The sequence below is a fragment of the Anolis sagrei genome, chromosome 5 (assembly GCF_037176765.1).
Source record: "Anolis sagrei isolate rAnoSag1 chromosome 5, rAnoSag1.mat, whole genome shotgun sequence".
In the NCBI taxonomy this organism is placed as follows: domain Eukaryota; kingdom Metazoa; phylum Chordata; class Lepidosauria; order Squamata; family Dactyloidae; genus Anolis; species Anolis sagrei.
In genome coordinates, this window is record NC_090025.1 from 95,321,645 (window position 1) to 95,341,781 (window position 20,137).

The 20,137-nt window shown below is 39.2% G+C and overlaps 1 protein-coding gene across 1 annotated transcript in view; it reads left to right on the top strand.

Moving 5' to 3' along the window:
• The window catches only part of SEMA3D (semaphorin 3D), a 255,213-nt gene that overhangs the window by 143,018 nt on the left and 92,058 nt on the right, over nucleotides 1–20,137 (top strand). The window contains exon 8 of the mRNA XM_060778197.2: nucleotides 1,948–2,090. Coding sequence (XP_060634180.2) covers nucleotides 1,948–2,090 — 143 coding nt within the window. The remainder of the gene's footprint in view (nucleotides 1–1,947; nucleotides 2,091–20,137) is intronic.

Consider the following 20,137-nt stretch of genomic DNA (forward strand, 5'->3'; position numbering starts at 1 on the left):
AATGGGGAGTGTATTTATTTATTTACTCGGGCGACTCAATCCCACAGTTTGCACAATCCCACAGCTTGTTCACCATGGGTAAGGATGACGTGAAAATAACCATTTTGGTACTGGAAGGTCATGTATAAGTCTAGAAAAGAAATGTTAATCAAAAAATGACCCAGAAAGGTGGATTGACTTTCCACAGGTCAACATAAGCATTTACCTTAACTCTTATAAAGAAAGGAAACATGTTCTTCTCTGAATACACTGAAAAGCAAGAGAATCACTGACCCACTGCTATTGTATGTGTGTGTATATATATATTTACACACACACACACACACATACATGCATATGTAGAGCAACTGGCAATTTGAGGTAATGCTGGTTCTTTTCCCTCTCCACAACTTATCTACTAGGCCTGGGCGGTTTCGTTTCGTTAATTCGTAATTCGTTAATAATTCGTTAATTTTTTCAATTACAAAACGATAACGAACCATTCTGGAGCAATTATTTTAAAAAATGAATTTTTAAATACGTTTTGTAAATGCTTCGTATTTCGTTATTGTGTTCGTTTCGTTATTGTTTTGAGGTCGTTTCGTTATTATTTCCGCATGTCTGGGCCAGTTTTATGGTTTAATTAGTGAAAAAAAAATATAATATCACACCAACAGTCAACAACAGAGGGAGAGGGAAGCTTCAGAAGTTTTTGGAGGTTTTTTAGCGTATTTCGCGGTCGCGTCCGCCATTAACAAATCGATTTGTTATTGTTTCGGAAATCGATTCGTTATTTTTTTACCATTTACGAAATTTCGTAAATATCGAACTTTTTAAAAGGAAAATTTTGTAATTATTTTAAATATCGAAACAAAAAAAAACCCAAATACAAATCGATTTTAGAAACAATTTTTTCCGTTGTTACCCAGGCCTAGTGTGTGTATATATATATATATATATATATATATATATACACACACACACACACATACATGCATATGTAGAGCAACTGGCAATTTGAGGTAATGCTGGTTCTTTTCCCTCTCCACAACTTATCTACAAGTCATATCAAAATCCATCACCCTAACCCCAAACACAGCCCTCAATTTATATATAAGGTTGACCTATACATGAGTACATAATTATGTTACATGAGTACGTTACATACATGAGTAGGTTACATCTGGAATAGACTACTGCAATGCACTCTACGTGGGGTTGCCTTTGAAGACTGCTCGGAAGCTTCAAATAGTCCAACGAGAGGCAGCCAGGTTAATAACTGGGGTGGCATACAGGGAGCATACAACTCCCATGTTACGCCAGCTCCACTGGCTACCAGTTTGCTACTGGGCACAATTCAAAGTGCTGGCTTTGGCCTATAAAGCCCTAAATGACCCCGGCCCAAATTACCTGTCCAAACGTATCTCCCTCTATGTACCATCGCAGAGATTAAGATCCTCCGGGGAGGCCCTGCTTTCCGTCCCGCCATTGTCACAGGCGCAATTGGTGGGGACGAGAGACAGGGCCTTCTTGGTGATTGCTCCCTGGCTATGGAACTCCCTTCCTTGTGAGATCAGGTCGGCCCCCTCCCTCTTGTCCTTTAGAAGGATGGTAAAAACTTAGCTGTGGGACCAAGCTTTCAGGACAGGGCAATGAAGCGACAATGGGAAAGATGACAGGGCCAATTGGATTGATGGGGATGGCTAGGACGGTTTTAAATTGTGTTATTTTAAATGGTGTATTTTAATATTTAGATAAATGTTTTTTAATGTTTATGTATTGTACCCAGGCATTGAATGTTTGCCATGTATATGTTGTGCTCCGCTCTGAGTCCCCTTCGGGGTGAGAAGGGTGGAATATAAGTGTTTTAAATAAATAATCAATCAATAAATAATTGTAAATTATTAATACATGAGACAATATAGTTACACGCTGTTACATTTTTTTGTATTTTGGATGTCTTTTTAGGAGCGAAGTTTATTGGAATCTTCCCAATACCGGATACATACAACCCAGATGATGACAAAATCTATTTCTTTTTCCGAGAAGTTTCACAGGATAGCAGCACCTCTGACAAAGCCATTCTTTCCCGGGTCGGCCGAGTCTGTAAGGTGAGCAGCATGCCCTTTTGCAAACTATATCATTTTTTTCTCCTCAGTAAACACAAATGGCCCCAGAGAGGAAATAATTTCCCCCAAAGTACAGTCTAGGCAACATGTAATAATATGGGTTACTAATGAAGTCTAGAATTCTGTCAGCTTGACCTGCCTTTTTGGTTTGATAAGTCAGCTGGTATTTTTGAATTCCAATATTTTCACAGTTGATAATAAAGTTAAATAGTAGTCAGTTTAATTACCAGCCGCTGAGTAGCAAGACTCTCATTCTACATTCACAAATCACCACTAACCCAAACAAACTAATTTGGTCTTATTTTTCTAGTTCCCTGGCATGGTTGCATTTCACAGAAAATAGTCTGCATTCATTGATCCATTCAACGCCTTCTGTTTCCATGTTTAATTTCCCAGAATTAGGTAATTGCCTTACCTAAAACAACCTACTAAAACCCACAATTTTTGACCACAGCCATAATTGTAGTTATGGCTTAAAAATCCAAGTATGACTTTTTGTTTCTGTCTCAAGCAATGAACATCCCATGCATATGAAAAACCACTGCCAAAATTGAAGGGAGTTGCCAAAGCAGAATATAGTATAATGTATGGCACTGTTAAAACATCCAAACAGATACTTTAATTTATATTTTCTGCTGGAAGTGAATAATATTTATCAGAGTATAATATTTTTCTGAGAATGACAGTATGTATGGGATATTTTGGAAGACAAAGAATATACAGCTTCATAAAATACGTTCCAGTTAACCATAACCATGGTTTGTCTGGGTCATATGACAAACTTTTTATAGTCTGTTTGTCAAGACCCAGAAGCCCCAAGAATGCCAAACACAGTATAAAAGGTCCAAACAAAGGTTTATTAAACACAAAAAAGGCTTAGAGACACTTAACTCAGTGCCTCTAGCACAAATTAAGAGTCTATAGCACCCGCTAAGCAAAAAAACCCAACTTAAATATTATCTGGATTATACCAGAGTATAATCTGGGATAACAAAAAGTTACAGCAATCTGCTTGAAATTCAAAAGGTCCAAAAAGCACAAGAAAACAAGGTGGGAGCATGCAAAATCGAAGTCCAAAAACAGTCGGAAGTCCAGGCACATCCAAAATGAGATGAAGCAGTCCAAAAAGCGAAGTCGTCATCAAAAAACAGTCCAGAGTCAAAGGGGAGGTTGAAGTCAGCACTTACGGAGTTCCAGCCAGAAGTCACAAAAACACAGAGATCTGTAGTCCAAGGACCCAAACTTGAGAGTAATGACAGTAACAAAGATCCAAACCCAATAAGACACTTTGCCTTCTGCAAAGACCCATTGAAACCAAACCAACTTATATCCTATAACTCCTCATCAGAGGATGAACTGCTCCCCACCCTTTCATCATCACTTTCAGCTGCCCCATTCCCTGCAGCTGAGCAATGCCTCCCATCTCTCCACCTTTGCCAGCGTCTTTCAAGACTTAGTTCTTCCCAAGTCTTCCCAGATTGCCAGTCCTCTGCAAACCCCTCAAAGTCATCACTGGATGTAGGCTGAGTACAGATGTCCTTAATCTCCTGCACACGGGTCCAGTCTAAAGCATCCTCCTCCCCATCATCACTCCCAGTCCCATCACTCCTTTCAAAACCCACAAAGTCTTCATCTTCTGTTGGAGCGCTAAGTATATCACGGATACGCTTCCTTTGGATTTCCTCATCTGATTCTTGTTCTCGAGTAGCCCACTTAACTCCCCTGCTTTCCTCTCCTTCCTGGGATTTCCCAGGTTATTCTGGATTAATTAACACCTGGAAAGATCTGGGCCTTAATTTAAGGTCCAGATCTTTCCAGATGTGGGCCCTGTTGAGATTGACTCCCTGGACCACTTTTGCAATCCCAGGAATCAATTCCCACAGCAATCATGGTTCTTCAGGCTCCTGGAGCTCAAAGGCATGGGATGGTGCCCCCGCCCTTCCCCCTCATTCCCCATTTAGCTCAGGCCCCTCTGTCGAAAGCTCCTGCTATGTCAAAATGATGCATTGAGGGGTTGGGAGGGGGAGAGTTGTGGAAGGACCCTCCGAATCATTAATTCCTTTTCATGACATCTCAAACCGGGTGCCTAAGTGTGCCTAATGGCTGAGCAGACCCTGTTGAGATGGCTCCTCCTCCTCTATCATTATTCCAAACAATATTATATCTCCTTGTTCCTTTCAAAGAATGTTACACATATATATTTGTTCACTACTGTTGATGGAAAGGTTATGCATTATTCATTCCCAGGCTGAAAAACAAGCTATTTTTCAAGAAGAATAGATGAGCAAAAATCTTGAGCATTTTCTCCTGATATTCAAACATCCTAAAATGTAATGGAGGAATTATTCTATGAAGAAAACTTGGATTTTGATACAAAATAACCACTTTTTTCTGCAGAATATTTCTTCTACATTACATTGGGATATTTAGGTAGAAAATGTTTTTCATTTTCTGATACAGTGAAAAGAATAATTCCATAGATTTTGCCCTTTTGTGCAAAGACAAAACAATTGAGAACTTAGTCCCTCTCCACCATACATAGGTCCAGAGTAATGTCTGCATTAAATTTCTTTAACCCATCAGACTGGATAATCATTTTCAGTTGTGTAGGTGGGTGGGAAGCGGTTTGTTAGTCTGAGAAGGAGCAGAACGTAAGGCTTGAAAGTTCAGGGGAAATAGCTAAATGATTTAACCAATTTGCTAGCAGGACTCAAGGGATCCTGCTTCTTTAGGTCAAGTTTCTGTCAGTATATTTCTCTCATACACAATGATCTAAAGCTTCTAATGCTCAGTTAGTCTTACTTGCATTTCTTTACATCAACATTTACTTTTAAAAGACCATTTTGTATTTACTATTTTGAAGAATATTTCTTTCTTTCATTCCTCCCAACCTAATATGTGGGTTTATGTCATTTTTCATTCTGCATATTATCGAGGGAATCAAATTATAAATTGAGAGGAAGTTATTTCAGCATTCACAATCAGTCTGAAATGCATAATTTGTCATGACAAATGGCATTTCTGATATTTTGCCTTTTCAAGGAAAAAAACAACATTATCAGCAGCTTATCTGCAGTAGCTGGCATTTCTTATTCTGCTTGGGGAAAATGGGAATGTTCCCACTAATATCAAATGTAATGCAGTTAATGCCTTTGTTTTTGTTTTGAGCTTTTGCACTTTTATAGGATTAGGTGTACGAAATGCAAGTTGGAAATGTTTCTGTACAAAAGATCTCAAGTTTGAAAGCAAATGCATACACCGTGCTGTAAAGTATGAATGGTTTACACTCATTTAAAGAAGAATGTCTAAATCAGTCTAATCATAGTCCAGTTAAACTTCACATTTTTTCCAATAAGCACATTTTGTTTTGTTTCTGTATTATGATTTATTTTATTTATTTATTTAAAAAAAACATCACCCTACAACTTATAGGAGGCAATAGGGCCTCTTCGAGGAGAAGATGGGACAATGCTGACAGGGGGTAGGGAAAAGGCAGAACTACTTAATGCCTCGGTCTTCTCACAGAACTACTTCTTTGCCTCGGTCTTCTCACAAAAAGAAAGTCATCTTCAACCTCAGCAAGATGAAGTGGATGAGGGATTAGAGGACATCCAACCCTAAATTGGGAAACAAGTCGTCCAGGAATACCTGGCTGCTTTAAATGAGTTCAAGTCCCCAGGACCAGATTAACTACACCCAAGAGTACTGAAGGAACTAGTGGAAGTCATTTCGGAACCATTGGCAATCATCTTTGAGAGTTCTTGGAGAACGGGAGAAGTTCCAGCAGACTGGAGGAGGGCCAATGTGGTCCCAGTCTTCAAGAAGGGAAAAAAGGATGACCCAAACATACATAGGATCCAGGCAGCCTTACGTCCGGGCAGCCTTACGTCGTCCGGGCAGCCTTACGTTGATACTAGGCAAGATTCTGGAAAAGATTGTTAAGGAAGTGGTCTGCAAACACTTGGGAACAAATGCGGTCATCGCTAATAGTCAACATGGATTTATCAAAAACAAGTCATGCCAGACTAACCTGATCTCTTTTTTCGATAGAGTTACAAGCTGGATAGATTCGGGGAATGCCGTAGATGTAGCATACCTGGATTTCAGTAAGGCCTTTGACAAGGTCCCCCATGACCTTCTGGCAAGGAAACTAGTGCAATGTGGGCTAGGCAAAACTTCGGTGAGGTGGATCTGTAATTGGTTAAATGGGTGAACCCAGAGGGTGCTCACTAATGCTTCCTCTTCATCCTGGAAAGAAGTGATGAGCGGAGTGCCGCAGGGTTCCGTCCTGGGCCCGGTCCTGTTCAACATCTTTATTAATGACTTAGATGAAGGGCTAGAAGGCAGGATCATCAAGTTTGCAGATGACACCAAATTGGGAGGGATAGCCAGAGGACAGGAGCAGAATTCAAAATGATCTTGACAGATTGGAAAAATGGGCCAAAACTAACAAAATGAAGTTCAACAGTGACAGTGAAGTTCAACAGTGACAAATGCAAGATACTCCACTTTGGCAGGAAAAAAACGAAATGCAAAGATACAGGTCTCTCCCAACTCTTTGATTCTATGATTGTGGTATGGGGAGCCACTTTGATCTGAGAAAGGTATGGGCAAACTACACATGACCTTTATTGGCATACAACAGCAAAAACAAAGCACAGGCACAGGCATATGCAATAAGAGGAAGTCACAGATAAAAAGTAAAACAGATTTAGAAGTTGCTAAACTCAAGAATAACATTTTTAACAGGCTCACAAAAAATGTATGGGCAAACTATGTTCTGTGACCCACATGTGATCCAAGGTATTTTTATATGCCCTCAGGCTCCCCTATTGCAAAAAAAATAAATAAAAAAAAATTAGCAAGTGATGTGTTTTGCCCCAAATAAATTTAACGGAACCCACAGTCTATGAAGTAGATGTTATTGGCCATTTGCTACATTTTGGGGTGTTCTCATTCTTTCCTTCTTTTGGTGCACACAGACTTCACCCCTCCCCTTCAAAAAGCCTAGGCAATTTCCAGAGTCAAGATGTTCTGGAGATGGATCTTACCTCATAATTATCCAAATGGATAGTCATTAGAAGAGTCTCCTGAGAATAACATAACCTCATCATTCCCAGAAGACATTCTGTCATTCTTGCTAAATGCTGACATCCAAGAAATCCTGTTTGATACGTCAGCAAGCCTTTACAAGGGAGGGAGGGAGAGAGGAAGGAGACAGTCAGTCAGACAGACATTTGCTATTGTGTATGTGCATCCAAAAGGTAAAAGCCTCTAACAAAAGATCTAAAGAAATTTCTAACCCCCTGAATACCAATCCAGAATTCCATACATACACTGGGTATCTCAGCTCATCTTTCACGTTAGGTGCTCATTCCTGAGCCGTGAGGAGCTAACATTCATAAAGTCTCTGTTCGCAACTCACATGAAATAAAGATATAAATCAGTTAAGGTAACAAATTTGGGGCTAATTTGGCCCTTGCTGTATTGAAAATGAGATGAACATGTTTAAAATCAGTTTCCAAATAGATATTTCTTTGCTTAAGAAAGTTTTATTAAATTCCTTGGTGTCACTGTGAACCAACAGGTAACTTGAAGACACATGCATACACATACAGGAGTTTACTCAAATCCAAATAGACTGAATCCAATGATTTACTTACTTTTCTCCCTTACCAATGATCCTGGCACAATGCATGATAACATATCAGTTGCTTTGTTAACTGCTGCTCCTTATAGGGAGAGGTCAACCCTCCGTTTAAGGAGCTCCACTGGCTGCCATTCATTTTCCGGTCCCAATTCAAGGTGCAGGTGCTTATCTACAAAGCCCTAAACGGTTTGGGGCTCGCCTACCTGCGTGACCGCATCTCTGTGTACGAACCCACATGATCTCTTTGTTCATCTGGAGAGGCCCTTCTCACGATCCCACCTGCATCGCAAGCGCGATTGGTGGGGACGAGGGATAGGGCTTTCTCGGTGGTGGTCCCTCGACTCTGGAACTCTCTCCCTAAGGACATCAGACAGGCCCTGTCGCTAGCAATCTTTAGGAGGAGCTTGAAAACGTGGTTATTCCAGTGTGCCTCCCCAGAATAAGGAAACTCCTAGCATTTTGTCCCAATGCACTTTATCAGAGATCTAGGATATCTGCATGCCCATCCCCCTCCAAACATTCCACCTGATCACGCCCAGCATTTTTTAACTTTAATTATTACATTTGGCCCTGCCATTGATTTTAACTGCGTCATTGTGTGTTGTTAATGCCATTGCTTTGTTTTTTGAGTTATTTTGCTGTTATTGTTGTTATTGTTTTTACTATTGTATTTGGGCTCAGCCTTTTGTAAGCCACACCGAGTCCTTCGGGAGATGGTAGTGGGGTACAAATAAAGATATTATTATTATTATTATTATTATTATTATTATTGTCAAATCCTAAAAATTCTTGGTATTCTTAAAGCTGGTGTGATACCTTTGTGTGTGCAATGTTAGACAAAGGGCATAATTTTGTATTACAGTTTTTACACTATTATTTCTTTCCGTTCAACATGCTCCTAGAATGTCACTCAGATGTATGTAAGCAAAAGGAAAATGTGTGATGAGTAGTGTTTTTTGCTCTGCCCCCCCCCCCCCATCAAGATGTGAGGTTCGCACAGCATTGTACTTTCATAGCAACACATTAGTATAGTTATTAGGGCTGGGCGGTTTTGTTCGTTAATTTCGTAATTCGTTATTAATTCGTATTTAAATTAGCTTACGATCCGATATCGAGCCATGCAGGAGCAATTAAAAATCGAAACAAATTTTTCAATTTATTTCGTAATTGTTTCGTAATTGTTTCGAAATTGTTTCGAAATTGTTTCGTAATTGTTTCGTAATTGTTTCGTAATTATTTCCGTATGTCTGGTGCAAGTTTTAGGGTTGTTGTTTGTTTTATCAGTGATAAAAAATAAATTATCACACCAACAATCAACAAGAGGGAGAGGGAAGCTTCAGAAGTTCCCCCTGTCCCATTTGGAGGGTTTTTTTTTGCATATTGCGCAATCGCGTCCGCCATTAACGAATCGATTCGTAATTGTTTCGTAATTGTTTCATAATTTATGAAATTTTGTATATTTCAAACTTTTTTAAAGAAAAATTTCGGAATTCTTTTAAAAAACGAAACGCAAAAACCCCCTAAAAACGAATCGAGTTTAGAAACAAATTTTTCCGCAGTTACCCAGCCCTAATAGTTATACCTCCCTTTACTTCAATGAGATTTTATTTTGTCTTTCTTTTTTTTCCAATTGATAACTTTTTAATTTGTAGCATCTATATATATATAAATGCTCTGTGCATAATGAGTACCTTAAAAACAAAAGAACCAATGAACGAAATCACACCAAATTTGGCAACAAAACATCTCACAACACAAGGAGTGATCGTCACTCAAAAAATTATGATTTTGTCATTTGGGAGTTGTAGTTTCTGGGATTTATAGTTCACCTATAATCAAAGAGCATTCTGAAATCCACCAACAATGGAACCAAACTTGGCACACAGGACTCCCATGACCAACAGAAAATGCTGGAAGGGTTTGGTGGGCATTGACCTTGAGCTTGGGAGTTGTAGTTCACCTACATCCAGAGAGCACTGTGGACTCAAACAATGATGGATCTGGACCAAACTTGGCACAAACGCTCAATACGCCAAAATATGAACACAGATGGAGTTTGAGGGAAATAGACCTTGACATTTGTGAGTTGTAGTTACTGGGATTTATAGTTCACCTACAATCAGCATTCTTAACCCCACCAATGACAGAATTGGGGCAAACTTCCCACACAGAACCCCCATGACCAACATCCAGTTCTACTCCCTTCACCAGGGCAAGAAAACGTAATCAAAGCCCTCCTGACAAAGAGCCATCCAGCCATAGATATAGATAGATATGATTCACACACAGAGAGATAGAGTATCATAGATGTGAAAGGAACCCCTAAAGAAGGACAATTATATGTTGCATGTTCCTGATTAGGCAAACCAGACAATCTCCACATCAACACTGACAAAGAAACAGCAAGAAATACTGTTTACTAGGCTTGGGTAACCACGGAAAAATTTGGTTCTAAACTCGTTTTGTTTTTAGGGGGCCCTTGCGTTTCGTTTTTTTTTAATAATTCCGAAATTTTCCTTTAAAAAAATTCGAAATTTACGAAATTTCGTAAAATTACAAATCGATTCGTTAATGGCGGACGAGATTGCGCAATATGCTAAAAAAAACCTCCAAATGGGACAGGAGGAACTTCTGAAGCTTCCCTCTCCCTCTGTTGTTGACTGTTGGTGTGATAAAACAAACAACAACTATAAAACTTGCACCAGACATGCGAAAATAATTACGAAATAATTACGAAATAATTTCGAAATAATTACGAAATAATTACGAAATAAATTGAAAAAATTGTTTTGAATCTTAATTACTCTCACACTATTCCTGCATGGCTCAATATTGGATCGTAAGCTAATTTAAATATGAATTAATAACGAATTACGAAATTAACGAACGAAACCGCCCAAGCCTACTGTTTACCCACAAGCATAAAGAAATTACCTATATTAGAAACCAACACTTTCTCTTTACTTTATATTGCAGATCACCAGACTGAGCCACAGCAATGCATGGCAGGGGGGCAGCTAGTAATAACTAAAACCTAACTGATACCTATTAACCCCTCATATGATTTAGATTTGGGGTGGGTGAGAGATGTGTACCTCCGGATCTGATTGTGCTATTACTCCCATTAGCTCAAAATAGCATAACCATCTGTAAGAGATTATTGGAGTTGGGGTTGGAATTCATAAATAGCTGGAAAGCCATAGTTCAGATGGAACTACTATATACTAGAATGTAGAATCATAGTCCTGAACTTTTAGATGGTTAGCAATATTTGATCTGAACAATGCATTACTGTATTGTCGAAAGCTTTCATGCCTGGAATCACTAGGTTCTTGTAGGTTTTTTCGGGCTACAGGGCCATGTTCTAGAGGCATTTCTCCTGACGTTTTGCCTGCACCCAAAAATCCAATTCACAATGGAAAAAGAAAATGAAGGAAGACTGCCTTTTCTAGATGTCCTAGTCATCCGCAAACCAGATCAACAATTGGGTCACACCGTCTACAGAAAATCCACACCCACAGATAGATATCTACATAAAAACTCCAACCATCACCCAAGTCAAAAAAGAAGCACCATTAAAGCCTTGGCAGACCGTGCAAAAAGAATCTGCAAACCCCACCTCCTCCAAGATGAACTGAACCACCTCAACTGGGCTCTCCAGGCCAATGGATACTCCACCTCAGACATCAGAAGAGCTGCAAGACCAAGAACAAACCACGAGAGTAAAGATGAAGATCCACCCAGAGGAAAAGTGTTCCTGCCATACATCAAGGGAACCACTGACCTCATAGGGAAGCTGATGAGGAAACACAACATACAAACAATCTACAAACCCACCAAGAAAATCCAACAAATGCTACGTTCAGCAAAGGACAAGAGGGATCCTCTCACCTCTGCAGGAGTCTACCGTATACCATGCAGCTGTGGACAAGTCTACATAGGGACCACCAAACGCAGCATTGCCCAAACACGAATCAAGGAACATGAAAGGCACTGCAGACTACTTCAACCAGAGAAATCGGCCATAGCAGAGCACCTGATGAACCAGCCTGGACACAGCATATTATTTGAGAACACAGAAATGCTGGACCACTCTCACAACCACCATGTCAGACTACACAGAGAAGCCATTGAAATCCACAAGCATGTGGACAATTTCAACAGAAAGGAGGAGACCATGAAAATGAACAAAACCTGGCTACCAGTATTAAAAAAACTCTAAAATTACTACAGCAAAACAGCAGAGAGGAAACAACCAGGCACATCTTAACACATCTCAACAGAACATTTTCTCTGGCTCGGCCAAGCCTTCAAATGCTAATGAAGGTGGTCAGCTGAAACATTCACACCTAGCTTCAGCAGAGAACTCTTTGCCCCACCCCAGCCATTCCACAGATATATAAACCCATTTTCCTATTTCCAACAGACCTCACTACCTCTGAGGATGCTTGCCTAGATGCAGGTGAAACGTCAGGAGAAATGCCTCTAGAACATGGCCCTATAGCCCGAAAAAACCTACAAGAACCTAATACATTACTATTTTTGTTTTGAAAAAATCTCCAAAATGAACTGTATATGCACAAACAGAATATGTATTTTAAAAAAAACAGTTTGAGGAAGAAGATGGAATTAATGGGAGCAAGTCATAGAAGGATAATAAATAATAGGAAGACAGGTGGGACAAATGGAATTCTAGAGGGATTGTAAAACAAGAGGTATTCCCCCCCTTCCTTCTTTTGTCTTATACCCTGATCCCCCAGGCTCTATTTCAATGTGCCAGAATAGACAGGTGCTAATAGCTGAAGAATTACATCAGCTTCCTCTGCCCCCAGTAAAAAGGAAAAAGAAACCTTAATCCCTTATACATTATTTAATTTATGCCAACACTCAAGTCATTCCGCTTTCTGGTGATCTTGCCCAGACATGTTGTTGCATATGCAGACAGAAACATACCTCTTAATTATTTTTGTCTGTTCAGTGATCCAGAACTTTTCTTTGAAGAATGCCCTTTGCTAGATAACATTTGTGTGGGTTTGCCAAACAAGTACCTTTTTTTCTAATGACCTTTCCCACAGACTTTTTTTGTATCTAGACAGTGTCTAGTGTGATTTTCAGACCTGTGGATTAATGTTTTATATCAATTAAGTACTATGTGAGAGATGGCATTTAGAAAAGCAGATGGTCATCGAAGTGATCTCATTTCCATGCCTGCTATCCCATACACAGCCAAGGCAGGAAACATTCCTATACGGATTTGCCAGATGTTACAGTTTGACTTGGATGGTTTGTGTTGTTTTTCTCATCACATATATCTATAGAGTAATGTTTACCTTCAGGGGTTTGGGTATAGAAATATCTGGGAAACCGTCTATATACTTGTTTCAAACTGTCATTAATTTGCTGATCATTTCATAATGTGGACAAAATCTTGCCAAGCATAATAGCTTTTACACTTCTTTTATTAAATAGGGAAAGAGTGATATACGTGTGGAAATAATTGTTGTATAAGTGTGCTTAATCCAAGAGAGAAGGGCTACTGTTCAGCTAAAAGTTTTGTAATGCCATTCACATTTTTGCAGTGTGGGAAGTATTTCTGTAAGCAAAGGCGGAAAAGGATACCCTTATTGTCGAAGACTTTCATGGCCGGAATCACTAGGTTGTTGTAGGTTTTTCTGGGCTATATGGCCATGTTCTAGAGGCATTTTCTCCTGACGTTTCGCCTGCACCTGTGGCAGGCATCCTCAGAGGTAGTGAGTCCTGTTGGAAGTAGGAAAATGAGTTTATATATCTGTGGAATGACCAGGGTGGGACAAAGGAATTTTGTCTGTTGGAGATAGATGTGAATGTTTCAACTGACCACCTTGAATAGCATTTAATGGCTTGGAAGTCTACATAGCTGGCTTGGAGAGTCTACATAGGGACCACCAAACGCAGCGCCCAAACACAAGTCAAGGAACATGAAAGGCATTGCAGACTACTTCAGCCAGAGAAGTCAGCCATAGCAGAGCACCTGATGAACCAACCTGGTCACAGCATATTATTTGAGAACACAGAAATGCTGGACCACTCTCACAACCACCATGTCAACCTACACAGAGAAGCCATTGATATACACAAGCATGTGGACAATTTCAACAGAAAGGAAGAAACCATGAAAATGAACAAAATCTGGCTACCAGTCTTAAAAAACTCTAAAATTACAACAGCAAAACAACAGAGAGTAAACAATCAGGCACATCAAATCACTCTCAACAAAAGATTCCCCCCAGGCACTTCCAAGCCATTAAATGCTAATCAAGATGGTCAGTTGAAACATTCACACCTAGCTCCAGCAGACAAAAGTCCTTTGTCCCACCCTGGTCATTCCACAGATATATAAACCCATTTTCCTACTTCCAACAGACCTCACTACCTCTGAGGATGCTTGCCATAGATGCAGGCGAAACGTCAGGAGAAAATGCCTCTAAAACATGGCCATATAGCCCGGAAAAACCTACAACAACCCAGATACCCTTATTAATTTATCCCTCTCATTCTGCTTTGTGTGCAATGGTAAAAAGTACTGGGTTATCTTTAACATTGGGTTCTAAAATCTCAGAGATCCTCAGTCAAAGTAAACAACTGCTCTGATTGAACATGATGTTAACTAGGAGCTCTCTCACACAACATAATTATAAGCACTAGGATTCCACTAAGAAGATAGATTCTTTTGAACTGTGGTGTTGAAGGAAAGTTCTGAGAGTGCCTTGGACCACAAGAAGATCCAGCCAGTCCATACGTCAGGAAATAAACCCCGACTCCTCATTGGTGGGAAGTATATTAGAAGCAAAGATGAAGTACTTCAGCCACATCATGAGTAGACAGGAAAGCTTAGAGAAGACAATGATTCTTGGGAAAATGGAAGGAAAAAGGAAGGGGGGGGGGGGCGACCAAGGGCAAGATGGATGGATGGTATCCTAGAAGTGACTGGCTTGACCCTGAAGGAGCTGGGGGTGGTGACGGCCAACAGGGAGCTCTGGCGTGGACTAGTCCTTGAGGTCACAAAGAGTCGGTTGCGACTGAATGAATGAACAACAACACAGGATTCCACTTCAATTGCAGTGGCTACATCCTATAGAATCTCCAATTTGTAGTTTGTCAAGGCACAAGAAGAATTCTATATCCCACTTGTTGGCCTGAGAGGCATATTGTGTCCAAATTTGGTGTCAATTTGTCCAGTGGTTTTTGAGTTATGTTAATTCCACAAACTAACATTACATTGTCGAAGGCTTTCATGGCCGGAATCACTGGGTTGTTGTAGGTTTTTTCGGCCTATATGGCCATGGTCTAGAGCAGGCATCCTCAAACTGTGGCCCTCCAGCTGTTTTGGCCTCCAACTCCCAGAATTCCAGAGCATTGAACAAGCTGGCTTGGGCTTCTGGGAGTTGGAGGCCTAAACAGCTGGAGGGCCGCAGTTTGAGGATGCCTGGTCTAGAGGCATTCTCTCCTGACGCTTCGCCTGCATCTATGGCAAGCATCCTCACTACCTCTGAGGATGCTTGCCATAGATGCAGGCGAAACGTCAGGAGAGAATGCCTCTAGACCATGGCCATATAGCCCGAAAAAAACTACAACAACCTGCAACAACCCAGTATTAAATATTATTATATTGTACCAAGCATTATATTGTAATATTATTAGTAATATTACATGTTATATAATTATATAATTATAATATCATATTATTGTTATTAGTATTATATTGCATTACATTATAATATTATAAATATTATATATATACATACAATATATTATATTACATTGCATTACATTACATTATATTAGAACTGTAAATAAATAAATAAGAGTGGGAACAATTATCTCATAGAAAAGGATGGAAGGATAGTACAAGTATCAAGTATCTAAGAGAGTGCCCTGCCTGGTTGTCCTCCCGGCTTTGGTTGTTCAAAGCAGCTTCTGGCTTGCGGGGGGGGGGGGGGGGGGGGAGGAAGAAAAAAGAAAAAAAAATAGGTTTTTTCTAATACTCAACTATAGCCATTTTCTCAGCTTTGATCCCTTCATCCAAGACACTTAAGATTTCTAGGGCATTAACAAGTTGGTTCCTTTTCTTCTACCCCCAGGTGTCTTTTCTTTTGTTCAATATATTTTTCATATATCACATTTCCCTGTCAGGACATTTTTCTATTTTGTTTTCTTTTCAGTTACAAATTTCTTCCTGCGTACATGGGGAATTGCTGAGCACCAACATGATAAAAAAAATTAAAAATATAATGTGCATATTATTTTACACTCATTATTATTCAAGCCTACTGCAAACAATTATAATTATTTGTAGGAGCAAAAACCACAAAACATTTGCAAATCATCACTATGTAGGCATTGCTTTTTGTTGACCTCTTGACACTTCCTGGTACAAGAAAGCACTCTCATCACGTGTCTAATGTCTATTGATATCCTCCTGGAGTTCAGATAAAGTTGGATCCAGATTTGAGGAGAATGTCCACATAGTGCTTTATGCCGCTTCCTGTAGGGCGAGCCTGGTTATAGGAGCATCACAGCTCCTAGTAGAAGCCAGGCAATCAGTGTCACGAATGACTTTTCAATAACTTTGAAGCATAAGTTCTTTTTATTGCAATTTCCAGTGTGAGAAGGTATATTAGATTACAGAAAACATTTAGACAAAGAATGACATTGGACATACAGACATACAGCAACTACATTGGATTTACAATTACATCGCTTAACAAACAAACAAAGGGGAATTACATTTTCATTCAACATTCACACACATGTGCACGCATTCATCCACATGCATCCAAATATTACCATATCATTTTCTCCCACCTTGGAGAAGTACCTGTCAGGCCAGACCCTGATTTCCTGCAACTTGCCAACACATAGTTACAAAACTTCCATGACGCCAAAACTTCAAAATGCTGAGATACCAAACTTCTTTCTCGAAGAACAGTGCCAAGGACCAGATCTCTGTTTTCCATACAGCAGAACCTGACTCCCTGCACAAAATCCAAGACTCCAAAAGCACACTTCTTCCTCTTCCCTTGAGAAAGAAGCCTCAAAGTGACCAGAATCATGCTTTCCCATAGCATATCTGACACTCTCTGAATACACCACCCTCTGTCCTTCCCATGGAGCAGAGCATGGCGGGTGGAACAGACTCCTCAGTCTGCCACAATTTGAGCATTATTAGTCTGAATCTTTTATAGAAATATTCTGTTGATGTAGTCCCAAAGTTGTAAATTAATGATAGATGTCTTCCATCCTGGATCTATCTCAGTGTTGATCTTCTTGATTGGTGTTAACAAACACAAGACTTGTGTTGACTTCCTTCTTAACATAAGGAATGTTGCAAATATCACTGTCCCAATTCTTATCAGGGTTTCTCATTAGCAAGTCCAGCAAGCAGGTAGTTGGTCATTGCAGGCCTTAACATTATACTGGTATTTCCAAAATTATTAACTCCATCCATACAACTTCCATTCTTCCATTCATTCCCACACATCATATTAAATTCACATTTATCAAATTTGCACATTTAATTTGTTATTACATAAGGAGCTACTATTTTAATTTCTCATAGAAACATGCTTCAAGGAACTGTGAGAATTTGAATCTGTGGCTCCTTGAAAGGGGTGAACTCTGTCATCTTGGGCACTAGCAAATATCAAAAGATACCATGTTTTGGTATTAAGAATTAAAAACGTGAGTATTTAAAAGATTTTCATGTTAGTCTATCACAACCAAAAGCAACAAAATTGGACACTTTAAAGGCCAATATATTTTAGTCAATACTATGGTTCCAGGATCCCCAACCCCAGGATGACTAAACCCATTGCCAAAAAGGCAGATAAGTATTGGAGAGGGCCTGAGGATCTGTGAAATGGCAAGTGGCTACAACAGGGTGTGGCTGCACATTACCATAGTGCTTGACACTTGATGGAATGAAAGTCTCCTGTTTGGATTTTTTTGGCAAATATTTTTTTATATTATGATTGGTTAATTCTGTAGGTACAGAATCTGTGAGTATGGAGGAAAGACTATATATGTTTTCATTGAATGCAGCGCATTTCATTGTATGCATCTGATGAAGTCTGCTGCAATTAAAAAAAGTTTGTCAAATAAAATATGAGGTATTAGGGTTGGGCGATTTCGTTCGTTAATTTCGTAATTCGTTATTAATTCGTATTTAAATTAGCTTACGAACCGATATTGAGCCATGCAGGAGTAATTAAAAATCGAAACGAATTTTTTCAATTTATTTCGTAATTGTTTCGTAATCGTTTCGTAATTGTTTCGAAATCGTTTCGTAATTGTTTCGTAATTATTTCCGTATGTCTGGTGCAAGTTTTAGGGATGTTGTTTGTTTTATCAGTGATAAAAAATAAATTATCACACCAACAGTCAACAACAGAGGGAGAGGGAAGCTTCAGAAGTTCCCCCTGTCCCATTTGGAGGTTTTTTTAGTATATTGCGCAATCGCGTCCGCCATTAACGAATCGATTCGTAATTGTTTCGAAATTGTTTCGTAATTGTTTCATAATTTTATGAAATTTCGTATATTTCGAACTTTTTTAAAGGAAAATTTCGGGAATTTTTTTAAAAAATGAAACTCAAAACCCCCCTGAAAACGAATCGAGTTTAGAAACAAATTTTTCCGTGGTTACCCAGCCCTATGAGGTATCATTCGGCTCTTCATTATTTTACAGATGGAACAAACCTTTTGAATTTATTTATTGTTTTGTATTATTGTTGTTACTGTTTATTGTTGTATTGTGGGCTTGGCCTCATGTAAGCCACATCGAGTCCCTTGGGGAGTTGGTAGCGGGGTACAAATAAAGATATTATTATTATTATTATTATTATTATTATTATTATTATTTTGCAAAGCTTTTTTCTCATGTATTTAATATGTATAGCCTTTCTTTTATAAACTTTTTATATAAAGACATTAGCTTAATTCTTCTACCATAGCCAACAATTTGCCTCTTCTTTTCCCATATGATCGGTGTTTTGTGTCCATCAGTTTTCACTCACTCATCACATCACACATCCATCATACTCAATCTCACAGACTCAACAGTTATTTTTAAAAGGGGGGAGGAGGAAGAAGTTGAAAATGAATATGGATAAGCTTAGCCTGAGAATTTGTCAGAAAGGAAGTGAAAATTAAATGCCTTCTGCAAAGCTACTCTGACATTGGTGTTAATGGGAAGCAGTGTTGTTTTGAAGAATGTGTAAAAGTTTGAGCTCATGTAAATTGTTCCCCAGGAACCTATATAGGTGAGGGGAACAATTTACATGATGTATTTACCTGACTTGAAATCTCCATATATTCCTTTTTAGTTAAAGTTAGTATATTATTGATGTCATGGTCTATGGCTAGTACAATAAACCATTCATTCATTCATTCATTCATTCATTCCTTTTTAGTTTGTTTTTGGTGAAACAGTAATTGTAGTCTCATCCTTTCTTTTGTTAATTTTGAAAGGAAGACCTTGTTTTCTGAGAAAATGTTCAGCTTCATCAGAATGTACATTCTGATGGATCCAATAGGAAATATATCATGGAATTTCCAATTCTTCATTTATAGATGGCACATGAAGATACCTAGGGCACTGAAATGAACTTGCGTTTTAAGGTGAACTATGGCCCAACATGTTCTGGGGAACACATCTCATCCCGCCTCAAATTGCCCTCCTTCCCCCCACTTCATTCAAAAGGGGGAAGTGTTGCTGGCTGTCTACCCTCATTGTTTTCAATGCCATACAGGAAGCCTCCCATGTTTTTAAGCAAAATAGTGTAAAATCCAAGTGATTTTCTCACCCAATTCTAAATCAGGTATAACACTAGGTTGGAGTGCTGGTTCCTGCCTTCATCGGGTTTCTCCTTGTTCTAGTTGAGGCTTGGAACATCACGATTAGGATCCTCGTTAGAGGTCCTAATTGTTTCAATTGATTATTTATTTATTTATAACTTTTATATACCGGTCTTCTCGACCTCCGGAGAGGGACTCAGGCCAGTTTACAACAAGATTCATAAACAATAGTTTAAAACATCACACCCCGTAACACACTAATATATAAAATACATTAAAAAGCAATCATATAATTACATAAGGCCAAGTCGTCAAAGTGAAATTGCAATTCTTCATCATCCATCCATGTGGTCAAAAGTTATTGACTCACTCATCAAATGCTAAATTCCAGAGCCAAGTTTTCACCAACTTTCTAAAAGTCAGGAGAGAAGGGGCAGTTCTAATCTCCAGTGGGAGAGAGTTCCAGAGCCGAGGGGCCACTACCGAGAAGGCCCTGTCCCTCGTCCCCACCAGGCGCAATTGCGAAGGTGGTGGGACCGAGAGCAG